Source organism: Artibeus jamaicensis, unplaced genomic scaffold (genome assembly GCF_021234435.1).
Source record: "Artibeus jamaicensis isolate MK-2021 breed Jamaican fruit bat unplaced genomic scaffold, CSHL_Jam_final contig_2790, whole genome shotgun sequence".
NCBI classification, from domain to species: domain Eukaryota; kingdom Metazoa; phylum Chordata; class Mammalia; order Chiroptera; family Phyllostomidae; genus Artibeus; species Artibeus jamaicensis.
The window spans coordinates 1,793,403-1,818,008 of NW_026521616.1; the positions used below are offsets into that span (position 1 = coordinate 1,793,403).

At 36.1% G+C, this 24,606-nt stretch overlaps 1 protein-coding gene across 1 annotated transcript in view; it reads left to right on the forward strand.

The window, feature by feature from the left end:
* Positions 1–24,606, forward strand: part of EFCAB5 (EF-hand calcium binding domain 5) — a 117,683-nt gene that overhangs the window by 19,080 nt on the left and 73,997 nt on the right. The window contains exons 5-8 of the mRNA XM_037162780.2: positions 10,562–10,718; positions 15,252–15,300; positions 17,398–17,404; positions 19,947–20,010. Coding sequence (XP_037018675.2) covers positions 10,562–10,718; positions 15,252–15,300; positions 17,398–17,404; positions 19,947–20,010 — 277 coding nt within the window. The remainder of the gene's footprint in view (positions 1–10,561; positions 10,719–15,251; positions 15,301–17,397; positions 17,405–19,946; positions 20,011–24,606) is intronic.

Sequence of the window (24,606 nt, forward strand, 5' to 3'; positions counted from 1 at the left end):
TAGTTTCCTTTGAATGTCTTCTGGCATGGATACTTATACTAAACTTTATAAAAGAACCTAAAATTCTTTGCGACTTGTTTTAGTGTATTTCCTGTAAGGTAAGCAACCAATTAGAAACTTTGGAATGATAATTCTTTTGGAATTGGGTACATATGTTTCTCTGGAATAAAGTAAGAGATGTACAGAACCCTTACTTTATGTGTAGATATAGAATTTTTATTTTCGGTTGCCTCCCAATGATATCAGAATTACCTGGATGCTTGGTTAAAAGTACAGATTCCTAGCTTCTTCCTCAGATCTCCTGAATCAGAACCTCCAGGAATGCATTTAAAACAAATTCCACAGGAGGTTATTGTGCACACTAAATTTTCAAGACCAATCATTTAGTGAAGCCAAATTAAGGGTTTTAGTATTGGTGAAAAATTCCAATGGCAGCAGTGAGCAGTGTCATTAAATTTAATAAAACAGCTTAAAGAACATTTGTGTTCACCATCTGTTCTTGCAGAGCAATAGATTAGATTTGTTTTTAGCTCTATTTTTATTTAAAAAATTTAAAATTTGGGAACTGGTGTCAAGGCTGTAAACCAATTGGTTGACAAATCCTTTCTTCCCTTGGGTATATGTAAATCTCAGTCAGCACATAAAACTTTAGGCATTTTTTCAACATCCGTTTTAAGGATAGTAATTGGCAAAGTAGGATTCTGGTCTAGGTTCCATTGCCAACCAATAGCATGACACAATAAGATTAATTTATTTCACTGATCTTTCTTTTTTTTAATTTTGCTTGGACTTTTTAAAAAGATATTTATTTATTTATTTATTTATTTATTTATTTATTTATTTAGAGTGGAAGGGAGGAAGAGAGGGTGAGAAACATCAATGCATAGTTGCCCACTGAGGACCTGGCCTGTAACCCAGTCACGTGCCCTGACCAGGAATTGAACAGGCGACCCTTTGGTTTGTAGCCTGAGCTCAATCCACTGAGCTACACCGTCAGGGTTCACTGATCTTTCTTGAGCTGGGAGCTTGAATATTTAGGGTTATTTGAGGTTTGATAAGCACCCTAGTTTCTATTGGAACAATACTGTTGTAGGAATTTTATGAATTAATTAATGTAATCAAAGATATTTTCCCCCCTGGATTGTCAGGATTAGGACTTCATTTCTCTGTGGCAAAAATCCAAGATCTATGTGTCAACATGTGACAGTGTCAGGCATTTGTAGAATATTCAGAAATTGTAGGGATGCTTTACAACCACACAGTGTCTATTGACTTGAAGCTCAGATACCCAGCATCTTAGCAAAAAAAGTCCTGCTTTTAAATTCTCTGAACTATATCATTGTGGTGATAATGTTAAAATGTTCATTTGCCTCAACCTGAGCTGAAGTTTCCATCTGTCTGCTTCCTAGAACAAAAGGGGATTCATCTCCGTTCAGTGTCTAAGGACAGTAGACAGAAAAGACACTCCTTACTGATCTGGAACAATTTTTAGAGTGGTAGCCACTATTCTGAAAAATAAAATATTACTGCTGTTTGTAAGTTTTATACATACAATACTTTTATTGCTTTTCATCAGCGTTCCTGGAAGAGAGGTATAGAATTAAGTGGACTTTAATCCTTGCATGTAGTTTTGCAAAAACAATAGAGGTTAGGTTTGTATCATTTTCCTTTTCTTCATATTTTTTAGCATCTTTTCCCTCTGACTCGGTTCCTCCAGCGCTTGAGAATACATAGTGTATAAGTCACTACTACCTTATGAATTGATAGTGAAAAAGTTGCTGTTAATATAGGATTACAAACTTCTAATGGCCTGGTTATTGTGATGGTTAGACATATTTTACATATGTTGAAATTTGTACAACCTTTCACTGAATGGTCAATCTTACTGTATGATGTTTTCAAAAGCAGCAAAAATAAGCATTATAGAGAATGATTATTAGTGTTAGGATGTCACACTATTTCAGAGAAGCAGGGCCTATCATATTTCAAAAATAAATAAATGGTATATCATATAAACTTATATAAAATTTATTATGTAAATTTATTATATTTTATATTATATAGTTTGTATGGCAATAATTTATATTGTAACATATAATCAAATTATATTATAATTTAATATAAAATATACTTATATTTTATGTACTTTATATTATATAATTTAAATTTTATTATGTTTTATATTATATAATTTAAGCAGGACCATAATGTATTACATAAATTTTCTCTCTCTTCTCTACTAGTCCTAAAAATTTAACTGAAACAGGAAGTAAATCCAAGGCAAAAACTTGGATCTTTCCCTGTATAGTAGATACAGCCATGCATATCCTGTTCTGGTTTGGTAATGATCTTTGATCCCTACATCTGTTGCTTATTTCACAATCACTGTGCATCTATGACAAACCTTGAGATGTCTTTTTTTTTTTTTAATTTTATTTGGTTACTTTTCAAGTACATTTTTTTTTCTCTTCCCCCCCCCGCCCGGTCTCCCCCCTCCCTCCCATTCCCCCCGCCCCAGTCCTCATCTCTGTGTTATTCATACTTGTTCCTCAAAATCCCTCCCCCTTTTTCCCCTTAAGTTCCCTTCCCTCTCCCCTCTGGTCGCTGCCCACTTGTTCTCTATTTCAGCGTCTTTATTTTTATTCTGTTTGCTTGTTTGTTTTATTCTTTAGCTTCCTGTCAAAGGTGAGATCATATGGTATTTGTCCTTCAGTGCCTGGCCTATTTCACTCAGCATAATGCTTTCCAGTTCCATCCATGTTGTTGCAAAAGGTAGTAGCTCCTTCTTTCTCTCTGCTGCATAAAATTCCATGGTGTATATGTACCACAATTTTTGGATCCATTCATTTACTGATGGGCACCTAGGTTGCTTCCAACTCTTGGCTATTGTAAATTGTGCTGCTATGAACATTGTGGTGCATAGGTTCTTTGAAATTGATGTTTTAGGATTCTTGGGGTATAATCCTAGCAGTGGAATTGCTGGGTCAAAAGGCAGGTCCATTTTTATTTTTCTGAGAAAATTCCATACTGTTTTCCATAATGGTTGTACCAGTCTACAATCCCACCAACAGTGAACTAAGGTCCCCTTTTCCCCACACCCTCTCCAACATTTGTTGTTTGTTGCTTTGTCTATTATAGCCATCCTGACTGGTGTAAAGTGGTATCTCATTGTGGTTTTAATTTGCATCTTTGAGATGTCTTTTGGGTATTTTTCCAAAGGCTATTTTTATTAGCCTTTGTACTAATAATGAACACTTAATCCATGAAGAGAAAAAATCACAAAGAAATATTCCACAGAATTACTTTCTCTACCACATCTACATAAAGGAGATAAATAAACCAGTATAAATTCTCAAGCATTAAGGAAACACAAACCATGTGAAAACTAAAGGGAAAAGAGACATATGTTTTTATTTTACTTGTAATAACTCCCTACAAATTAACTCATGTTCAAGGAACTCATGCAGATTATGTAACAAATCTATTGTGTATATTTCTGTTGAAATATGGTATCTGCAAAGGATTTGAAGGTTTACTTCAAAGTACTTACCTTTTGTATTAAAAAAAACACCCAAACCTCAAAGTGTCTAATTCATTCTTACAAGATGCCAGCACTAGGAGTTGGCAAGACTGAGGGAATGTTTCATCCTTGATATGGGGCTTCTTCAGTTGCCAGGAGACGGTGACTTCCTAGACAGATGTCTCTCTGCTCGTACTCCACACCAGCTGCCACCTCTTTACTGAGCCAAATGCTTGTGCTTACATTATGCTATGAAATCCCATAGGTACTGCTCCTGAGGTGATATTATTAATATTAATCTTCTTGTCAATCTGTATTGAATATCATATTTTATCAATTCAGTAAAATAGATTTTGCCAAAAGCGAGTGGATAGATAAGGAAATGCTTTTTCAAATGATGTTTGAATAACTAGTATACCCAAATGTATGTGATAGGACTTTATCCAAACAGGTTCTACTTTTGTTCATCCTGAAGCATAATAATAATGTATATACACTGACTACTTTCATATTAATTTCTAAACTACATTCTGTTGTATATTTATATATCACATTATTAGGTACCTAGAAATTCAAGTACTTAAGGACCAAGAAATCCTGATCTCCCTGGATGTTATCCTAACATCTCACATACACACACACCCCTGCAACTTGATGTTGAGTGAAGCTATAGTCCTACCTACCTCAGAGGTATAGAGCACTACTAATGTTAAAGACTGAGGTAGAGTTCCTGAGTTAAGTTCTCCTCATCTAGGGCTGGATATCTGGGATAATTCCTGACAAGTTATATTAGTACTAGAGTAGAAACATCTAAGACTATCTAAGAAGTTCAGAAAATTTTAATATTTGCCAACAGTTCTGTTGATTCATTTTAAACTATCTAGTAAATGACATCCTCAAAAAAAGATAGGATTTATTTTTCCATACAGAGAAGATAGACAGAAAACTTTACATGCAACTGCCTTGGTTTCTAATGGCTGAAGACCTTATGTGTAGTTGCCTTGGGTTAAATATCCTCTGTGCTAGCTCAGTTCTACACCAACAAAACAGATGTTTCCCAGCCCTCCAGGGGGAAGTAATCTTACTCCCTCCAATATAGAATTGGAACTCAATCACTTCATTTGGAAATAAGAAATCCTCATCCTCAAGGCCAGCTTCAAATTTTGGAGGCACTAAATCAGAAGTACCCAGTGTGTAGGGACAATAAGCTCAGACAACCAAGCCTTGATTTAGTCCACCTGGGCCATATAGACTGAATATGTTTAGCAGAAAGCTGGGCTGCATGTATGATTTATGCATATCAACTAATGAAAACCGCCACAACCAGACATCCTTTCCTTTAATCTAGAGTGCCAGCTTCTTTGTCTAGAACATCCTTCCATTCTGTTCTCTAGATTGCTAATTTCTCCTTGTCCTTCAGAATCAGCTCAAATATCACTTCTTTTGAGATACATTCTGCCACATCTAGTCTGGATTAGGTACTCTTTCTATATATTCCTGAAATACCAATATGCTCATGTCAGTCCTTAGCACACTGTTATGTAAATGTTGATATAGCTCCTCATTATCTCTTCAAAGATAGGAATTGTTTTCTATCACGCCTATATTTGCAATACTGAGCACAGTGCTTGGCATGAGTTGCATGGGGCTCAGTAAGTGTTAAATGAATGAATTGCTGACTGCTAAGTGTTGAGCCATACCTAGTAGGGAAAAAATACAAAGTTTGTTTTTTGTCATGAGGAACTTGTACAGTATAGTTGAAGAAATATAACTAAAACAGTTAAGTTTATTGAAACAGTTGTTCATATATACTCTCTGCACTTTTTTCACTTCCCACACATTTCTCAACTTGTTCTATCTGGCCTTTTTCCTGGCTCTCTTCAATACATGTCACTTGCCAAGATCACAATGTTCTCCATGATTCTATGCCCAGTGGAAAGTTTGCAATCCTCATCTTACATGACCTCTTAGCAGTATTCAATAATGTCAACCATTTTCTCCTTGAAATACCCTTCCTTCCATGACATCATTCATTACCAGTTTTCTTTCCACCTCTGTTTAGTCCTTCTCAAAATAAGACCTGGCTTATTTTCTGCTACCTGACCTTTAAAGATCAAGGTTCATTAAGGTATGGTGCCATCACTCCTATGTCATTCTCCTATTGCTCCATAATCCATCCCTGAGTGCTCTCATTCCAACACGTGACTTCAATTATGACCTATACATTCATGACTTAGAGCTCTAGCCCAAACACCTTGTGATTTTTTTGTGTGTGGGTTTTTTTTTTAGTTCCAGACCAGTATATGCCATTATCTATTCAAAATTTGCACTTGGATGTTTCACAAATACCTCACTTTTGATAAATCATTGTCTTATTTATTTATTCTCACTCAAGAATTTTTTTAACTGATTTTAGAGAAAGAAGAAGGGTGAGGGAGGGAAAGAGAGGGAAACATTGTTGTGAAAGAGAAGCATCAATCGGTTGCCTCCCGCTCACACCTTGACTGGTGATTGAACCTGCAACCTACATATTTTCCCTGACTGGGATTGAACCTGCAGACTTTTGGTGTATAGAAGGACACTCCAACTAACTTAGACACCCGGGCAGGGCCTTTGTCTTGTTTGGTTATCCATCTAGATTCTCAAGCCCAAAGACCAAAGATCAACCTTGACACCTTGTGCTTCCTTATAGCTTACTTCCAGTTAATCATTAAGTCCTGTTTATTTTTATCTCTTCTCTAATCTGTTCATTTATGACCTTCCCCACCGTGGCTATCCTAGTTGAAGCTGTTGCAACAGTCTCCTAACTGGTATGTTTACATCCACTCTTGCCCTCTTCCAACCTATTCTTTTTTTCTTTAAGATTTTACTTATTTATTTACCTTTAGAGAGAAGGGAGGGGGAAAGAGAGGTAAAGAAACATCAATGTGTGAGAGAGACATCAGTTGGTTTACTCTTGCACATGCCCAGCTGGGGACCTGGCCCACAACCCAGGCATGTGCCCTGATGGGGATTCAAACCAGCAACCTTTTGGTTCATAGGCTGGCGCTCAATCCACTAAGCCACACCAGCCAGTTCAATCTATTCTTTACCTCTATCTGAAGTAATTTTTTAAAAAAGATGAATCTTATCGTGTTTTCTCCAATGTGAAAGATTTCAAATCTTTATTTTTAGGATAAAAACCAAAATCTTTACCCCATAAGAACTTCTTTGTATGACCTGGTCCCTAATTTTCTCCCTATTCCTGGCTCCTGCCTCTCTCATTCTTATACTCTATACTCCAAGCACACAGGATTTCTTTCAGTTCTTCAAAGTTCTTCTTTCCACCTGAGGATCTTTACACATGCCATCCTCTGCCTGTTATCACTCCTCTTCCTCTATACCTATCCTACCAATCCTTAAGAGTTCGAATACTAAATTATAATCTAGCTTTTGTTCTTGTGATGTAAATTCTTCTGTGTGTTAGTTTGGGTTTTTTTACATACATAAATTATTATAAGATATGTCTTAATGTGGGATAATTGACTAATGTTGAAATCTGTGGGATTAATCATCAGTATTTAATGGGGAGGTGATGATAAATATTTTATAAAATTCCATCACTTTCTAAAATTCCAAATAAGCCTAATTATTTGTTCAAATATCATTGATTAACCAGTAACTTAGATTTTTAAGTCATTACACCTTCTGTTAGGAATTTTATTTCATAGTAAGATCTGTGTTCAATAAACAAAAAGAAAATAATAATTAAATATAATAACTAAATAGACACAAGTCATATGTGGGTTTTTAGAGGAATACTCATCTCAAGAATAATACGGATGTGCTCTAGGAATACCAAGAAGTCTAGTTTAGCTTTGTGAAACTAAGACCTCCAGAGCTTAAAAACAAATAAACAGAGTTTATTAACTTGCTAGGCAAGTGAATACAGACCAGTGAAGATGTCACCAAATAGTTTGCAGAAGAGGAAAAATCAGGGGTGTTTAGGTATTAGGAAAGGAGCATCATAATAGTTATACTACAGCAACTGGTAATTGTCACAGTGTATAGGACAGAGTGAGTCCAAAGTGTGTACATGATTGATTAAAACAAGTTCCATTGTTCAGCAGTCAAGAAAGAATGTTCGGTTAGGTCCAGTAATGGTCTAGTAAACTGGGTCACTCAAAGTTCAAGATCAGCTATCCACTTAAGCTGGTTGGAACCAGTTTTGATGAAACACAATGCTTAGTTTTGGTATATTTAGGCAAAATTCTTCTGTAAGTGGAGGATTTTCCTTGTACAGCTTGAATGGATAGGTGGAATTTGGATCATTACAATTAGGGTAGGGAAACTTACTTCTCTCTTTAATTAGTTAGATTTATACTACATTCTTTCTTTAAAAGATATCAAAACACTTGTTAAGATGGGGGAACTTTTATTAGTTAGCTTTTGCTGCATAACAAAATACCTCAAAACTTTCTGGCTTAAAGCAATCATCATTATTTACTCATCATTTTGAGGGCTGGTAACTTTGTGTTGGGCTCATGGCTCTTCTCTGCTCCACATGGTATCAGTTGGACTTACTCATGCATTGCAGTATATTGTCAATTGATAGCCTTAATCACTTATCTATTAGTTGGCTGTTAGCAAAAGCAATGGAGGTAACTGGATCATTATCGAGCAGACTAATCTAGGCTCATTTCCAAGGTGGTGGTGGCAGGGCTCCTAAGTTCAAAAAGAGGGCCTCAAAATTCAAGCATGTTTTTTTCCTTTTTCTTTTTCAGCTTTAATGTGATAGAATTTTTCAACTTTCTTCTTGTATATATTGGCTAATGGTCCATTGGCCAAAGCAAGTCACAAGTCCACAGCCAGACCCAAGGGTACAGAAATAGACTCCACCTCTTAATGGGAGGAGCTGCAAAGTTACATTGCATACAAACACACATGGATACAGGAATGAGAAGAATTTGTGCCCATTTTTGCATTTTACCATACTAGTTTTATTTTCCTATCCAGTATCCTTAAATGTGGATTTATACTTATATTCATACTGCTTGCAGTTTATGTCTCCTCTACACTGCCCAAAGTTAAGTGTTTTGGATGCTTGGAATTTTGTTGATTGATGTGGATGTCATCATAAGATAATGCAGGTCACAGGAAAGAAATTTTATTCATTCCTTGAATTAGTTACATAATCAATTTAAAGTCATTTACATTATATTTTCAGTCTCACATACAGTAGCCCTGAAGCACAAAACTAGGTTTTCTTTCTAAATGTGGTCATTAATAAATGGAAGGAAATGACATCTGAGCTGAGATATAAAAGATGTGGAGGGTCTAATAAACCAAAGACAGGGATAAAAGTATTTCATGCAGATGGAAATATGACAGAAACCCAATTTTGTTGATCCATTTTTGTGGTGCAGTGATCAATATGCATAAGAATCTGGAGACACTCAGTACTTGCTGCACAATATTGTTTACTTCACTGTTCTGCATTGGGCTCTAAGCTTTATAATAGCAGAATCCATAACAGGTGCTCAATAAATGTTTGTGTAATGAGTGAGAAAGTGACTGACTTAGCAAGTGAGTGAATAATGAGAAAAATCTAGAAGACACAGAATAGAGAGTCAAGCAGGAATGAAGACAGAAATTTAGGAGACTGCTTTATGGAGAAGGAGAGAGAGGCAACAGAAAGGGAAGCAGAGAGAGGGAGACACAGATAAAGCAGCAGAGGGAGAATGGGTATAGGGAGAGCTGAAGAGCCAGCAGAGGAAGGGATCTGGGGGCTCTGAGATCAGTGGTAGAGGCTTGGCTGCTCAGCAGTTGTATTGGAGGAATCTAGCACTTCCTTTAAAATACTAATTAATCTTCCAGCAGTTCAGAAACAGATCCTTCTAAGCTTTTAAACCACTTGCCTATTTTGGGTTTCAAACTTCAAAGTTTATTTGTGAAGGCTTATTTTCCCAGGGAATTATGAAGGCCTTACATGGACATAAAGTAATGACTTAGATTTTAGAGTTGTTTATTACTATTATTATTGTTGTTGTTGATATTTATATCACCAGTTCTTACTGAAAATTCTCTTGCATTTTAAAATCTGTAGGAGAACCCTAGTCCTTCTTCTCTGAAAGTTGGAGACCTACCTTAAACATTATTAGAAAATTGTATTTGAAGCTAGCAGCTATTTTTTAAAAATATTTTACTTATTTATTTTAGAGAAAGGGGATGAGAGGGAGAAAGAAAGGGAGAGAAACATTGATGCCCCAGGGAAACATTGATCAGTTGCCTCTCACATGCCCCCAACCAGGGACCTGGCCCACAATCTACACAGGTGCCCTGACTGGGAATAGAACCAGCAATCTTTCAGTTTATGGGACAGTGTTCAAGCCACTGAACCATTTGGGTTATGGTAAAACTTTTTATTATTCTGAGCCATTTTGGTGTTTCAATCAAAACCAGTCTGGGGGGTTTGAAATGCTAATAGGAATGATAAACATAGAAACAACTAAAATCACAATTCTTTCCCCATTTTCTACCTGGGTAATACAGCTCTGGCCAAGGACAAGGGTAACTATTATGCTCAGGGCCTGTAATTCTGTCTGAATAAAGGAAACTGGCAATATAAATTCCTAGACAGAAACCAAAAGTTTGTTCAAAGGCATCAGAATTACCTGAGAGGCTCCCACCCTAGACCTTGAATCAGAATCATTTCACATGATTTCTGCATCCAGGGAAGAGAGAGGCCTACCACCTTAAGGCCTTAGTACATTCAACTTTGCTTTTTGTGTATATGTGGCAGCTTCCAGGGCTGTTCTTAGTACTTCTTAAGTATAGTGTTTAGGGAGGTAAAATAAGGCCTACCTCTATAAAAAGTCTAATAATAGTAGAAGGCAGCCCATGATTAATGCACTACAGGCTCGAATCAAGGCCAATTTCATGGAGAAAAGACAGAAACAAAGTTTATATTATGCTCTGAACTCTTTTCTTCTGCCATTTGAACAATCTGAATCAAATTCAAAGGTCTTAACTCAACATATCTTCTATTTCTACATCCTTAAGAGTATCCAATATGAAGGAGAAGATTAAAGAGAGAAAAGAACAAAGAGAAAGCATAAACGATCTCAAAGTCAAGGTGGCCAACACACGGAAACAGACTCTCCAGGAACAGTTCAATGAATGGATTGTAGACCCCAAAGGAATGATTCCTATGACAGTGGTAAGAAAGGGGGTGCATGTGAAGGTTAGGTGGGGTAGAAAATAAGAGGGTGATTACTGGAATACTAAGTGGAGTGCTAAAAACCTGCCTCTAAATTTTCAGTCCTGCTAAGGTAAGTCAATTGTTGGCACATCTAGTCCCTGAGAGTAGATTTCTCTAATTTTTCTCTTAGTATTTTAAAAAATTCTAAGTTAGAGTTCTAAAATATATTGACTCTGGCTGAGGCTCCTAAATTCTTCATTACAGAAGAATTTAGCTCAGTCGTATATAATATATACATATTGATATATATATATATATACCTACATATTGATATATGTGTTATATAAGATATATACGTACACATATCATATGTATTATAGAATATACTTGATATGTATTTTGATATGCAGTATATAAGATATATACATATATAATATATAAGATATATATCTGTAAATCATATATACAGACATAGCTTTCACTTGTTTTTTGTATGCATGTGACTAATTACTTCTGTGGGCTAAGAGACAATCTTAGCTCCAGAAGACATCTGTATTCTAAGAGTTAAATATTTTCTCTTAGGTATATGAGGTATGTCCGGAAAAAGTCCAGCCATGGTTAATATAATGAGAATACTTTGCACAACACTAATATAACCTAGCAGTGGACTGAAATGTGCATGTGTGAACAATGACAATTTCACTGTGCTCGTCATTGGGGTTGGTAGATGCCACTGAGCATGTATACTGTGTGGCTGTTAAGTTCAAAATGACTGAGAGAGTAGAACAATGAATCTGCATCAAATTTTGCTGTAAGCTTGAATATTCATCCATAGAAACTATTCAAAATGAATTATTTTTAATTGAATTTATTAGAGTGACACTGGTTAATAAAAGTAAGTAAGTTTCAGGTATACAGTTGTAAAATAATATATCATCTGTATATTGTATTGATTCAGAAGTTTTGGGGGGATGATGCAATGAGTACAATGTAAATAAATGTGGCATGAATGCTTCAAAGATGGCTGAGAATCTGTTGAAAGTGACCCATGCTCGGGAAGGCCTGCAACAAGCAGAACACCTGAGAATGTTGAATGTATATGGGCTACAATTAACAAAGATCAGCGACTGACAGTGAAAGAACTAGAAGCATTCCAAAAACTCCTGTGTCCAAGATTTTGATGCAGGATCTTGGCATGAAACATGTTGTGACAAAATTCATTCCACAGCTTCTGCTACCAGAACAGAAGGAACATCATGTTGCAATTGGGAGAACTGTGTGAGGTTCCAAGATGCCTACTTTGAAAGTGACAAGGGAACAGACACAGGCAGCATGGGCAGAGAAGACTCCCAGTAGGGCAGTGGCTGGAGGACCAAGTAGATGAGGCAGCAGCTCTCAGAACCAGGTGGTCCCACATTTGTGTGTGTATATACCAGGAGGAATGAGTGCATAATCCAGGATTCCAGCATGGGGAAAAAGAAAGCCTCGAAACCTCTGACTCAAAAAACCTCTGGGGAGTGGTGGGAGAAACTCCCAGGCTCACAGGAGAGTTTGTTGGAGAGACCAAAGGGTCCTATAATGTACACAAACCCACCCACCTGGGAATCAGCACCAGAAGGGCCCAATTTGCTTGTGGGAAGTGGAGGAAGTGACTGAGGAGTTGGCAGGAAAACTGGCTGGGAACTAAGCAAGTGGCATTTTTCCCTCTCGACCTCCCCCCCCCCGTACACAGCACCACAATACAACCAAGTGGATCGCCCCATCTGGTCAATATCTAAGGCTCCACCCATTACTACCTAACACACATGCCAAGACATAGAAATATGGCTTAAATGAAAGAACAGATCAAAGCTCCAGAAAAAAATACAAGTAAGTGATGAAGAGATAGCCAACAGATTCAACAGATATGCGCAGTTCAAAACACTGGTAATCAGGGTGCTCACAGAAATGGTTGAGTATGGTCACAAAATAGAGGAAAAAGTGAAGTCTACAAAAAGTGAAAAAAAAGGAAAATGTACAGGGAACCAACAGTGAAGGGAAGGAAACTGGGACTCAAATCAATGGTTGGGAGCAAAAGGAAGAAATAAAAATTCAACCAGAAAAGAATGAAGAAACAAGAGTTCAGAAAAATGAGGAGAGGTTTAGGAACCTCTGGGACAACTTTAAATGTTCCAATATCCGAATCATAGGGGTGCCAGAAGGAGAACAACAGCAAGAAATTGAAAACTTATTTGAACAAATAATGTAGGAAAACTTCCCCAATCTGGTGAAGAAAATAGACTTCCAGGAAGCCCAGGAAGCCCAGAGAGTCCCAAAGAAGTTGGACCCAAAGAGGAACACACCAAGGCACATCATCATTAAGTTACCCAAGATTAAAGACAAAGAGAAAATCCCACAAGCAGCAAGAGAAAAGGAGACAGTTACCTGTAAAGGAGTTCCCATAAGGCTACCAGCTGATTTTTCAAAAGAAACCTAATAGGCAAGAGGGGGCTCAAAAGAAGTATTTGAAGTCATGAAAGGTAAGGATCTGCATCCAAGATTAATCTATCCAGCAAAGCTATCATTTAGAATGGAAGGGCAATTAAAGTGCTTCCCAGATAAGGTCAAGTTAAAGGAGTTCGTTATCACCAAGTCATTACATGAAATGTTAAAGAGATTTATCTAAGAAAAAAAAGAAGATCAAAACTATGAACAGTAAAATGACAACAAAGTCACAACTATCAAAAACCGAACCTAAAAAACAAAGACAGAAACAAACTAAGCAAACAACTAGAATGGGAACAGAGTCACAGAAACAGATCACATAGAGGGCCATCAGCAGGAGAGGGATAGAATGGTGGGGAAGGTACAGGGAACAAGAAGCATAAATGGGAGGTACAAAATAGACAAGGGGAGGTTAAAAATAGTATAGGAAATGGAGAAGCCAAAGAACTTATATATGACCTCTGGACATGAGCTAAGGTGGGGGAATAATGGTAGGAAGGGAGTACAGGGAGGAGGGGAATAAAGGGGAAAAAACAGGACAACTGTAATAGCATAATCAATAAAATATATTTTTTAAAATAAAGATAAATTTAAAAAAGAACTATTAACCCAAATATACAAAGAACTAATAAATCTCAACAATAGCAAAAACAAACAACCAATTAAAAAATGGGTAAAAGGCCTAAACAGACATTTCCCCAAAGATATCCAGATGGCAGATAAGCATATTAAAAGATGCTACAAATATGTTATCAGGGAAACACAAATTAAAACAAGATAACACTACTCACCTAACGGAATGCCCAAATTTCAGAATACTGACAACACTAAATGCTGACAAAGACATGCAGCTACAGGAATTCTCATTCATTGTTGGTGGGAACACAAAATGGTACAGCCACTTTGGAAGACAGTTTGGAAGTTTCTTATAGAACTAAACATACTCTTGCCATATGATTAGCCATCATGTTCCTTGGTATTGACCCAAAGGAGTTAAAAACATGCCCACACGAAAACATGCACATAGATATTTACAGCGGCTTTATTTATAATTGTCAAAATTTGGGAGAAACCAAGATGCCCTTCAGTAGATGAAGGGATAAATTAACTGAGGTACATCAGACAATGGAATATTATTGAGTGCTAGAAAGAAATGAGCTATCACACTATGAATAGACATGGAGGAACATTAAGTGCATAGTACTAATGGAAAGGAACCAGTCTGAAAGGGCAACATGATTCCAATATGTTGGCTATGATATTCTGAAAAAGTTGAAACTGTGGAGGCAGTTAAAAGATCAGTGGTTTCCAAGAGTGACAGGGGAAGGAGGGATAAATAGGCAGAGCACAGTGGGGTTTTAGGGTGCTAAAACAATTCTGTATGGTAACATATTGATGAATATATGTCATTATACATTTGTCAAAACCCATAGAATGTACAACACCAAGAATGATTCTAAATGTAAACTAAGAACCTTGGGTTATGATATCTCAATGATGGTTTATTGATTATAACAAATGTACCACTGTGGTGGGGGATGTTGATAATAGGGGCAGCTGTGTATGTGGTAGCTGGCAGAGAGTAGATGGGACCTCTCTGTACTTTTTGCTCAATTTTGCTATGAACCTAAAACTGCTCTAAAGAATAGAGACTATTTTTAATAAGTGCACCAAGGAGAACTCTGACAACATTTCTTTCTTTTTTCTTTTTGTAATTTAGGAATGAGAAATTCTAGAGGGTTCTTTGGGTTGCAAGTAGGTTGCCAAAAAGGTGCCTTAGCTCCATCATGCCCAATGTCTAAGGGTTGATAGAAATGTCCCTGGAGGGGGCAAAATAGGCTTACTCTGAGCATTGTAATTTTTGCACAAAAACGATGGGAATCATTGAGGATATATACGTAAAAGCATTTTATATACCTTGAAGTATTCTATAAACTAAGTGTTCATTATTACCATTCCTGGATTAAGATTACCTAGGACTTAAACTGAAGAATTATAGATGGCTTTAGTCTAAAATACTAAATACATGTTAATTAAGAAGTAATATATGCTCTTATTGATTTACAGATTCAGAATGTTCTTCATGAATTTTTCCAAAACCCAGATTTCCAGTTTGGTAAGCATGCCTATTACTACAGTATTTATGTCTCTCTCTTTTTGGGGGAAGGGAGGGATGCTGAATTAAGATGAAGAGTCAATATTGAGATGGATGTTATTCAAAGCTCTTATAGATATATTTTCAATACTAAAGCTTTTTTTTCTCTTACAAGATGGAGTATGTAGAAAAGTGGAGAAGCAAAGAATGATTTTCGATCCTTCTAGCCTAGTGCCCTATTTTATTACAAATATTCTGTAGTACCCTTTATTATCCTATCAAACACCTAGAAAGTATTTCTTACAGAGAATTTTAAAGGAAAGATTAAATGTCATACATGTGATACAAAGGAGAAATAAAAGAAATGATATAAAAAATTGTATGTACTATTTCACTATATAAGTGGTTATAACTTCATTATAGAACATAATGGAATAGTAATATTTGTACCTAGTTATAATAAATGTTTAGACATAAGAAAAGTAAAATTATATCTAAAATTGTATCTAATCGACCATTTCTTTTCTTTGAAAGTTTGAAATAAGGGCAAAATGAATGTATTTGTATATGTATGTAGAATCCCCATGAATAGAATTATACAATGCAGACACAGGCATGTTGTATTGGAGTTCAGATACAATGTGTATTACCTCCCATTACATAATTTCCTGAAATGGTGAATAACTTGGTAAAGTTCCAGAATGAAGCAGAGTACAATTCTCTCTCAAATTTTCATAATAGTTACATTCTTCAAAAACTCAACAACAAAAATGTTCTATGTTTATATGTAAAATGAAATTAAGTTCTAGACTCCGAATTATTCTAAGCCAATTTTTCACCTACTTGAATGTCTGACAGGAGGGGGAGATCCTTTATTGGGCAGGCATTGCAGGAGTTCTGCCCCTACTCCTACTCTCCATCACTGTAGCAGCAAAAACTCACCTACAAATTTCCTCCATGCTCACAAGGGAGAAGGGAGACAGTACTATTTCTACAGATAGACACATATTTTGATGCTTTGTTTTCACAGAGGTTTCCTTGTATGCGATTAAGCACACACACAAATACAAAAACAGAAACAATTAACTTATTGCTTAGAATTTGGGTCCTGAAATTTACATAATTTATAGCTAATTGATTTTTTCAGTTGATTTGTGCCCACTTTATTACATTGATAGCAATAGACTGTCTGAAGTCTGTTCTCACTTTTAAAAATAAAGTGGTACTTTGGTACTGATCATTAATTCGTCCCGGAACTTCTGAGGAGTGCCGAAACTGGTGAGTACCGAACTATGCAGCGTTTTCTCTTATGGGGCGGGCCTGGTGACTTATACAAGTTCCGAGCAAGGGCCGAGTGCTGAAACTTTTCCTCGTCAAAATGTGGGGAGTAAGGGGCTTGACAAGTTATAAAGCAGACGAGTACTGAAGTATGACTGTAAAATATACTTTCTACCCTTCCAATCACTGTCAAGCTTTCTCTATCAGCTTTTTCTCTTTCTACCTTTACAGCCTATCTAAAAACTATAGTTCTTCACAGTCGGCACAACTTCAACTAACCTTTCAGAAAAATTTTGAGGTTACTTTTTAAATTTATTTAGTTTTTGATGGGGGTACAGAAGGAATGAGTTAAGAGAATTCTTATTTGAGACTGTGATAAAATTAGAGAAATTTAGAACACTCCAGTTGATGGTGATTGTTTCTTCTCTTACCTCCTGTTCTATATAGTATTTATTTTCTGTACCATTTATTCATTCAATATTTATTGAGCCCTCACTTAGTTCCAGATACTGTGATGAGGTAGATGGTAAAAGGAAGGTTATGTTCCCACTGCCCTTAAATTGCTCAATCAAAGTTCAGCCAGCGGACAGACACATGCATATAATAACAACTGTTACTAGTCAAAACTAGTCAGGCTTGCATAATCTTCCAGAGCCTGGGGGAAGGTCTTGGATGGAGATAATAGTATTTAATGGGTAAGCTTTGCTAAAGTTTATGCAGTCTTTTTATGATAATAACTGACATCTCGTAATAAGCGGTTAAAAAATCAAGAGTGACAAAGAATGTTTTTATGCACCAGTCCCTGGTTGTCAGGAGGAATTACTGTTAGAAGAGGGAGAGGAAGTCAGTGTATTAATTCTTTCATCTTGAGCTTTCATACAATTTGCTTTTTTGTGTTTTGGTAAGGTCAATAAGGATCACATAATTGCCACATTAAATGGAAGTTTAAAAAATCTTTATTCAAACTAACTCCCACATTCACCATTATTTAACTCTTGTTGTTCATGAAACTTTTTACTTTGCTTTTGTGATATCATTCTCTCTAGATTTTTTTCTTCTATCGTTGATCACCTTTTAGTATTTTTGTTTCTTGGTTCTTCTTTTTTTAAGTATTTTTTATTCATTATGCTATTACAGTTTTCCCTCCTTAATCGGTCCTCCACCCTGCCCGCCCAACCTTCCAGCATCCCCCGCCTTAGTTCATGTCCATGGGTTGTGTATATAAGTTCTTTGAGTCCTCTGTTTCCTATACCATTTTTATCTCTCCCTGTCTATTTTATGCCTACTAATTATGCTTCTTCTTCCCTGTAACTTTTCTCTCTTCCCCCTCCCCACTGAACTTCTTCTGTGTGATGTCCATTTCTCTGATTCTATTCTTGTTCTGGTTGTTTGCTTTGTTTTTGTTTTCATTGGTTTTACTTTCTTTTAGATTTATTTGTTAATAGTTGTGAATTTGTTGTCATTTTATTGTTCATATTTTTTATCTTCTTTTTCTTAGATAAGTCCCTTTAATGTTTCATATAATGAGGGCTTGGTGATGATGAACTCCTTTAACTTGACCTTATCTGAGAAGCAATTTATCTGCCCTTCCATTCTAAATGATAGCTTTGCTGGATAGATTAATCTTGGATGTAGGTCCTTGCCTTTCATGACTTCAAATACTTCTTTCAAGCCCCTTCTTGCCTTAAGGTTTCTTTTGAAAAATCAGCTGATAGCCTTATGAGAACTCCTTTGTAGGTAACTGTCTCCTTTTCTCTTGCTGCTTGTAGGATTTTCTCTTTGTCTTTAATCTTGGGTAACTTAATGATGATGTGCCTTGGTGTGTTCCTCTTTGGGTCCAACTTCTTTGGGACTCTCTGGGCTTCCTGGACTTCCTGGAAGTCTATTTTCTTCACCAGTTTGGGGAAGTTTTCCTACATTATTTGTTCAAATAAGTTTTCAATTTCTTGCTGTTGTTCTCCTTCTGGCACCCCTATGATTTAGATATTGGAACATTTAAAGTTGTCCCAGAGGTTCCTAAACCTCTCCTCATTTTTTTGAACTCTTGTTTCTTCATTCTTTTCTGGATGAATGTTAATTTCTTTCTTTTGTTCCAAATCATTGCTTTGAATCCTGGTTTTCTTTTTGTCACGGTTGATTCCCTGAATATTTTGCTTTATTTCATTTTGGGTATCTTTCATTTGTTTTTTAATTTTCAACCAAACTCAATCAGTTCTGTGAGAATTTTGGTTACCAGGGCTTTAAATTCTCCCTCCATCAGATAGGTTGGTGATCTCCTCATCCCTTAGTTCTGAGGTTTTGCTGTGTTCTTTCATTTGGGCCATATTTCTTTGTCTTGGCACACCTGATAAGTTGTAAGGAGCAGGGCCTTAGGTATTCACCCTGGAAGGGCAACCCTCCCTGCTGCGCAGCCTGTGGGGGAGGGGCCAGAGAGGGAATAATGCAGCTCACCTGCTCTTCTCTAGCGCACTGTCCAATAGACTCTCACGTCAGACTGGGAGTGTCCCCCCGTGGCACCCCCAGCCATAGCCCAGAGTCATTTCTGAGTCTCAGCTTTCCCCTTAAGTCATTCCCTCCCACACAGCTCTGCCAAGCTCAGCAGTCAGCCCCGATCCTCAGCCGCCTCCCCAAGGTTTTTCTGAGTAGGCCTGTGCAGTCCACCTTGTTCTGGTTGATTTTTTTCTTCCATTTCCATGCAATTTGATTTTCTGACACTTCTGGTTGTTTATTGATTTTAGGCTGATTGTTATCCTCCTTTTGGTTGTGCGAGGAAGCGAAGGGTTTGTACCTACGCCTCCATCTTGGCCCGAACTCCCCTAGTTCTTCTTTTCTTTACACCTTAAGTGCTGTTTGCCAGAGTTTACTTTTCGGCTGTCATCACTTTATACACTACATGTACTCCTAGTTTTTCTTATTCAAACCCATGGCTTCAGCTGACTGATCCATATTTTCATCCCAAACCTTCTCCCTGGGCTCCATATTCTGTTTCAAAAGATCTATAAAATAAGTGGTTAAGTGAAAAAAACAAGTTGCAGATCAATATGATCACATTTATATACAGAATAACAAAAGAAATGTGTGTGTAGTCTTTTATAATATTGATGTGTATATTCGTTTTTGTTTTATTTCAACCTGTCATTAAAGAGGTAGGCACTGCTTTTCAGTGTTTGGGTTGTTTGGTTAAATAAAAGCCAGGAACAAAGATAATTTTGTAGTGATTGGAATGTTACCCAACTATATATCATTTTCTTTATTGTAAATACTGATGGACATTGATTAAGAAGCACTTTTATGTTCATCTTTTAAAGCACTATAATATGAATATAAAACATGAATGTATTATAACCATACTAACTAGCAAATAACTTTATTCCATAATTAGAATCAAGTTTCAAGCAGTTGAATATTGCTGACTCGATGGAACAAAGATTGAACAAAATGGAATTTACAGAAGTAAGAAGTTATATTATTTATTATTTGACTCAAATTATTTTGCCAGTTTTTGTCTTTTGGGGGATGTCACATATACAGAAACTTAGAATTAAATTAAATAAAAGCGCAATAACTTATTTTATCAATTCTAAAGTGTACATTTTGAAATATTTTAATGCCTCTGAAATTAGGTTACATCTTACAGTTAGAGGTATCTTAGAATTTCTTCCAATCGGTGGCCCTCATGATGTAAAAGTGTGAAAAACTTCCACTGTCACCTTCAGGTAAGATCAAGAAGAACCAGCCTCTAGTATTCGGTGAAATCCGGCTATACAAATAATAATGAGATCTAAAACTTACCTACGGGCCAGGTACTGTCCTAAGCTATCCATACAGTGTGGGGCAAAAGTAGGTTTACAATTGTGAGTATGCAAAAGACAGAGTTTATTTTTGTATTATTATTGATTAATTATTGCATTATTTTCCTTATACAAAACTATAAATCTATTTTTGCCATGTCATGTATATTAACTCAGATAATTCTCTCAGAAATCTTACCCCTAATTTTATGGATGAACGTACTGAAGTGCAAAAAGGTTAAGTAACTTAAGGTCTGACAGCTAGTGGAGTTGGGGAAATATGCATTTAGGCAGTTTGGTTTCAAAGTCTATATAATACTGCATCTGAGAAAGTATGATTCTATTGTAATGGAATAAACAAAAGAAGGAATTTAACGGTACCAGAGTCCTAAATCTTCTATAGCCTGTTTTTATTTATTTTTTCATCTCTTTCTGCTAATTCCCCATGTTTTTCTCTGAGTTCCAGAGTCATGGTGACTTTCTCCTTCTGCTCTCCTGTACCCTCGCTCCGTTGATGGTGATGACTATGTGCTACATAGAGTTACAGGGTTCTATGTGAAGGATTTCTGAAATCTTTCTTGAAATGCTTACCACATAGATAAGAGTTTGGCAATCCTTTCTTAGTTATATCCTGTGTTTTCTTACATTCTGTATTGTACCCATTAGTCACAGAGCCAAAGTTGTTCATATCTTCCCCTGATTATGAGTCCATCTTATCTAAATAAGACTCTGAACCACTGCCTTACCTAAATCAAACTCACCAACCCAGTATTTTTCAAGGTCTCTCAATTGTTTAAAATTGTTTTAAGATGTTTTCTAACTCACAGAAATTTTTTGTTAATTTTTTAAAAGATTTTATTCATTTATCTTTAGAGGGGAAGGGAAGGAGAGAAGGAGAGAAATATCAGTGTATGGTTGCCTCTCGTGTGTCCCTCTCTGAGAACTGGCCTGCAACTCACGCATGTTCCCTGAGTGGGAATTGAACCTCGATCCCTTAGTTCACAGGCCTGCTCTTGATCCACTGAGCTACACCAGCCAGGTCTTTTGTTAATTTTTATGTAAAGAAATCTATTGATTTTTTTTGAGGTCTTTCCCACTTTTCCTATGCTTAGAAGCTTTTTTCCTTCCCAAGAGAGTTAAATATCCACCCATTTTTTCTAGCTCTTTTTATTTTTTAATTAATTAGAAAATTATTTTGATAAATAATTAAGAGAAAATCTAACTTCATTTTTCCCCTAAAATGACTAACCAAATATACCACTCTATTTATTGAAAAACCTTTCTTTTACATGTAGTTAATTTTCATCATTCCTTTCTTCTTTCCAATGGAAAATAAAAGTAGAATATTTTACAAAATTTGAATTACTGAAATTTTTCAGCATGTATGTAAATTCAATTTTGCCAGAAAGAAGAGTATTCTCTATGATATGAATTTCCTCAAGAATGTAAGTGTGTTTTTTAAAGATTTTATTTATTTATTTTTAGAGATGGGAAGGGAGGGAGAAAGAGAGGGAGAGAAACATCAATGTGTGGTTGCCTCTCACATGCCCACTACTGGGGACCTGGCCCACAGCCCAGGCATGTGCCCTGACTGGGACTAGACCTGGCAACCCTTTGGTTTGCAGGCCAGTACTCAATTCACTGAGCCACACCAGCCAGGAAAAGAATGTGTGTGTTTTAATGCATGAATTATTCTGTTGGTATCAGATAAATCAAAACCAGAAGAATAGAAAAGAGGCTTTCCTTTTTAAAAAAAACTCAGCTGCAAATAACATACAACAATTTCCAGTAAAAATCTTTTCAATGTTTCCCTGGTAAATTACCTAGAATTGGTGAGAAAATCCTGGTTCCACGTGGTCTCTAATTACCTTATCTGCTGTTGACAGAGCCATCATTTTTTCATTGTCTTTTCATATTTCTTAAGAAAGGCAATTCAATTTGCCAGACTGCAATGAAAAGATTAGTTATGGTGTGACTTCTCAACCCTGTTCAATTGAGAACAAGTGTATTTCAGACCTCCTATCCTACATATAAATGCCAAAATAACATCATTGGAGTAAATTTTTTTAAGTTAAGAGGATTATTACCAGAGTAATGTTTTAAAAATGAACTCTCAGTTTTCCCAATTTGCAGAGAGAGGGAGATCTTTTCTAGCAATGTCATGTTAAAATGTAACATCTTCAGTTCTTCCATGTGATTGGAGACCTTTTCATATTTCCTATTTCCTTAGTGCTGAGATGAACAGGGTTTTTTTGCACTTCTAAAATCAAAATGCATCTTATAGGTGATGGGGATGTCTATGGCCTGGGTGATGATGATTTCATGGGTTTATACTTATTTCCAAACCCTTGAATTGTATGTATTAAATGTGTACAGATTTTTACATGTCCACCATACCTGAATAGAGTATTTTTTAAAAGATGAGTCTTACAATCAATGTATACATTTAATGAAATAATATTTTCCTCTCTTCTCCAACCCCCAAAATTTGTCCTTACTGTCTGTCTTATGATTGGTGATTTTTATTAATTGAAAAAAAATGCTATTTTCATAGGTAAAATACCTAATATAAAATAACAAAAAAAAAATGAAATTAGGAGAATTGTTGAAGGAATACATGATAATGAAAATAAGCAGTTAAACAAAACTGAGCAGGTTTCAAAATTTAAAATAATTTAATGGAACCAAGACTTTCTTATATTTATAAGTGTTAAGGTTTTATATTTGTAAAATTTAAAATTAATAAAGATGATAGGACACTTTTAAATCTAATGAGTTTATAGAAATTATAATAGAATATATAAATACATTAGAAATATAAAGTAAATGGGCCCTGGGTAATGTAGCTCAGTGGATTGAGCACAGGCCTGTGAGCCAAAGGTTCACGGTTCATTTCCCAGTCAGGGCACATGCCTGGATTGCAGGCCAGTTCCCAGCAGGGGACAAATAAGAGGCAACCATACATTGATATTTCTCTCCCTCTCTCCTTCCCTTCCCCTCTAAAGATAAATAAGTAAAATTCAAAAAAACACTTAAAAATTAAAAAAATAAATATAAAGTAAATGAACAAAAAACCACAATAATTGTGGCAATATTAAAACTTTTTTGATAACAGCTCTATTGAGAAATAATTCACAAACTACTTATTTCTCTATGGCTGCTATAACAAATATCCATGAATTTGGTGCCTTAAAAAAATCAGAAATGCATTCTCTCACAGTTCTGAGGAGCCAGAAGCCCCAAATAATTACCACTGGGCCAAAATCAAGGTTCCAATTGGTGGGGCTGCACTCTCTCTAGAGGGTATAGTGGAGAATTGCCCTTTCCTGCCTCCGGTGGCCGCTTGTATCCCTTGACTTATGGCCACATCACCCATCTCTGCCTCTGTGGTCACAAGGCCTCCTCTTTTGTGTGAGAAATTTCCCCTTTACAGGGGCATGTATGATTGCATTTACAGCCCAACCAGGTAATCCGGGATAATTTCCCCATCCCAAATGCCTTAATTCAGCAATTTTCAACTGGTGTGCCACAGCTCAAGGGGCACACTGGTGAGCTGCAAGAATTTTTAAAACATGCAATACCTGACTATTTAAGTCAGGGGCATTGACCTCTTTTCCCTTAGATTGTCACATTAAAAAAATGACAACAGCTAATACAACAATAGACATCTGAGCTGAATGAATCAAAATTATACCTATTTCTTTTTGTCAGGTTGGCAAAAAATATATTTTGGGGTGTGCCACAAAATTTTAGTAATTAGTTTATGAAAAAAGGTTGAAAATTGCTGCCTGAACTCAATCACAGCTACAAAGACTCTATTCCCATATATGGTAATATTGACAGATTCCAGCGATTAGGATCTAATATCTTTGAGGGTCATTATTCAACCTTCTACCCATACCTTACACTCACCCATTTAAAGTATATAACACAATACTTTTTAGTATACTTACAGAATTGTATAACCATTAAAATGATCCATTTTGGAGCATTTTCATCCACCCAAAAAGAAAACCCATACCTATTAACAGTCATTTCCCATTTCCCTCCTAACCTCCAGCCAAGGCAACCACTAATTTACTTCCCATCTCTTATAGCTTTACCTATTCTAGAAATTTAAAATAAATAATGTCATAAACTATGTGGCCTTTTGTTATTGGTTTATTTTACTTAGCATAATGTTATCAAGTTTCATCCATGTTTTAGCATGTATCAGTACTTCATTTCCTTTTATTGCTGAATAATATTCCTGTGTGTA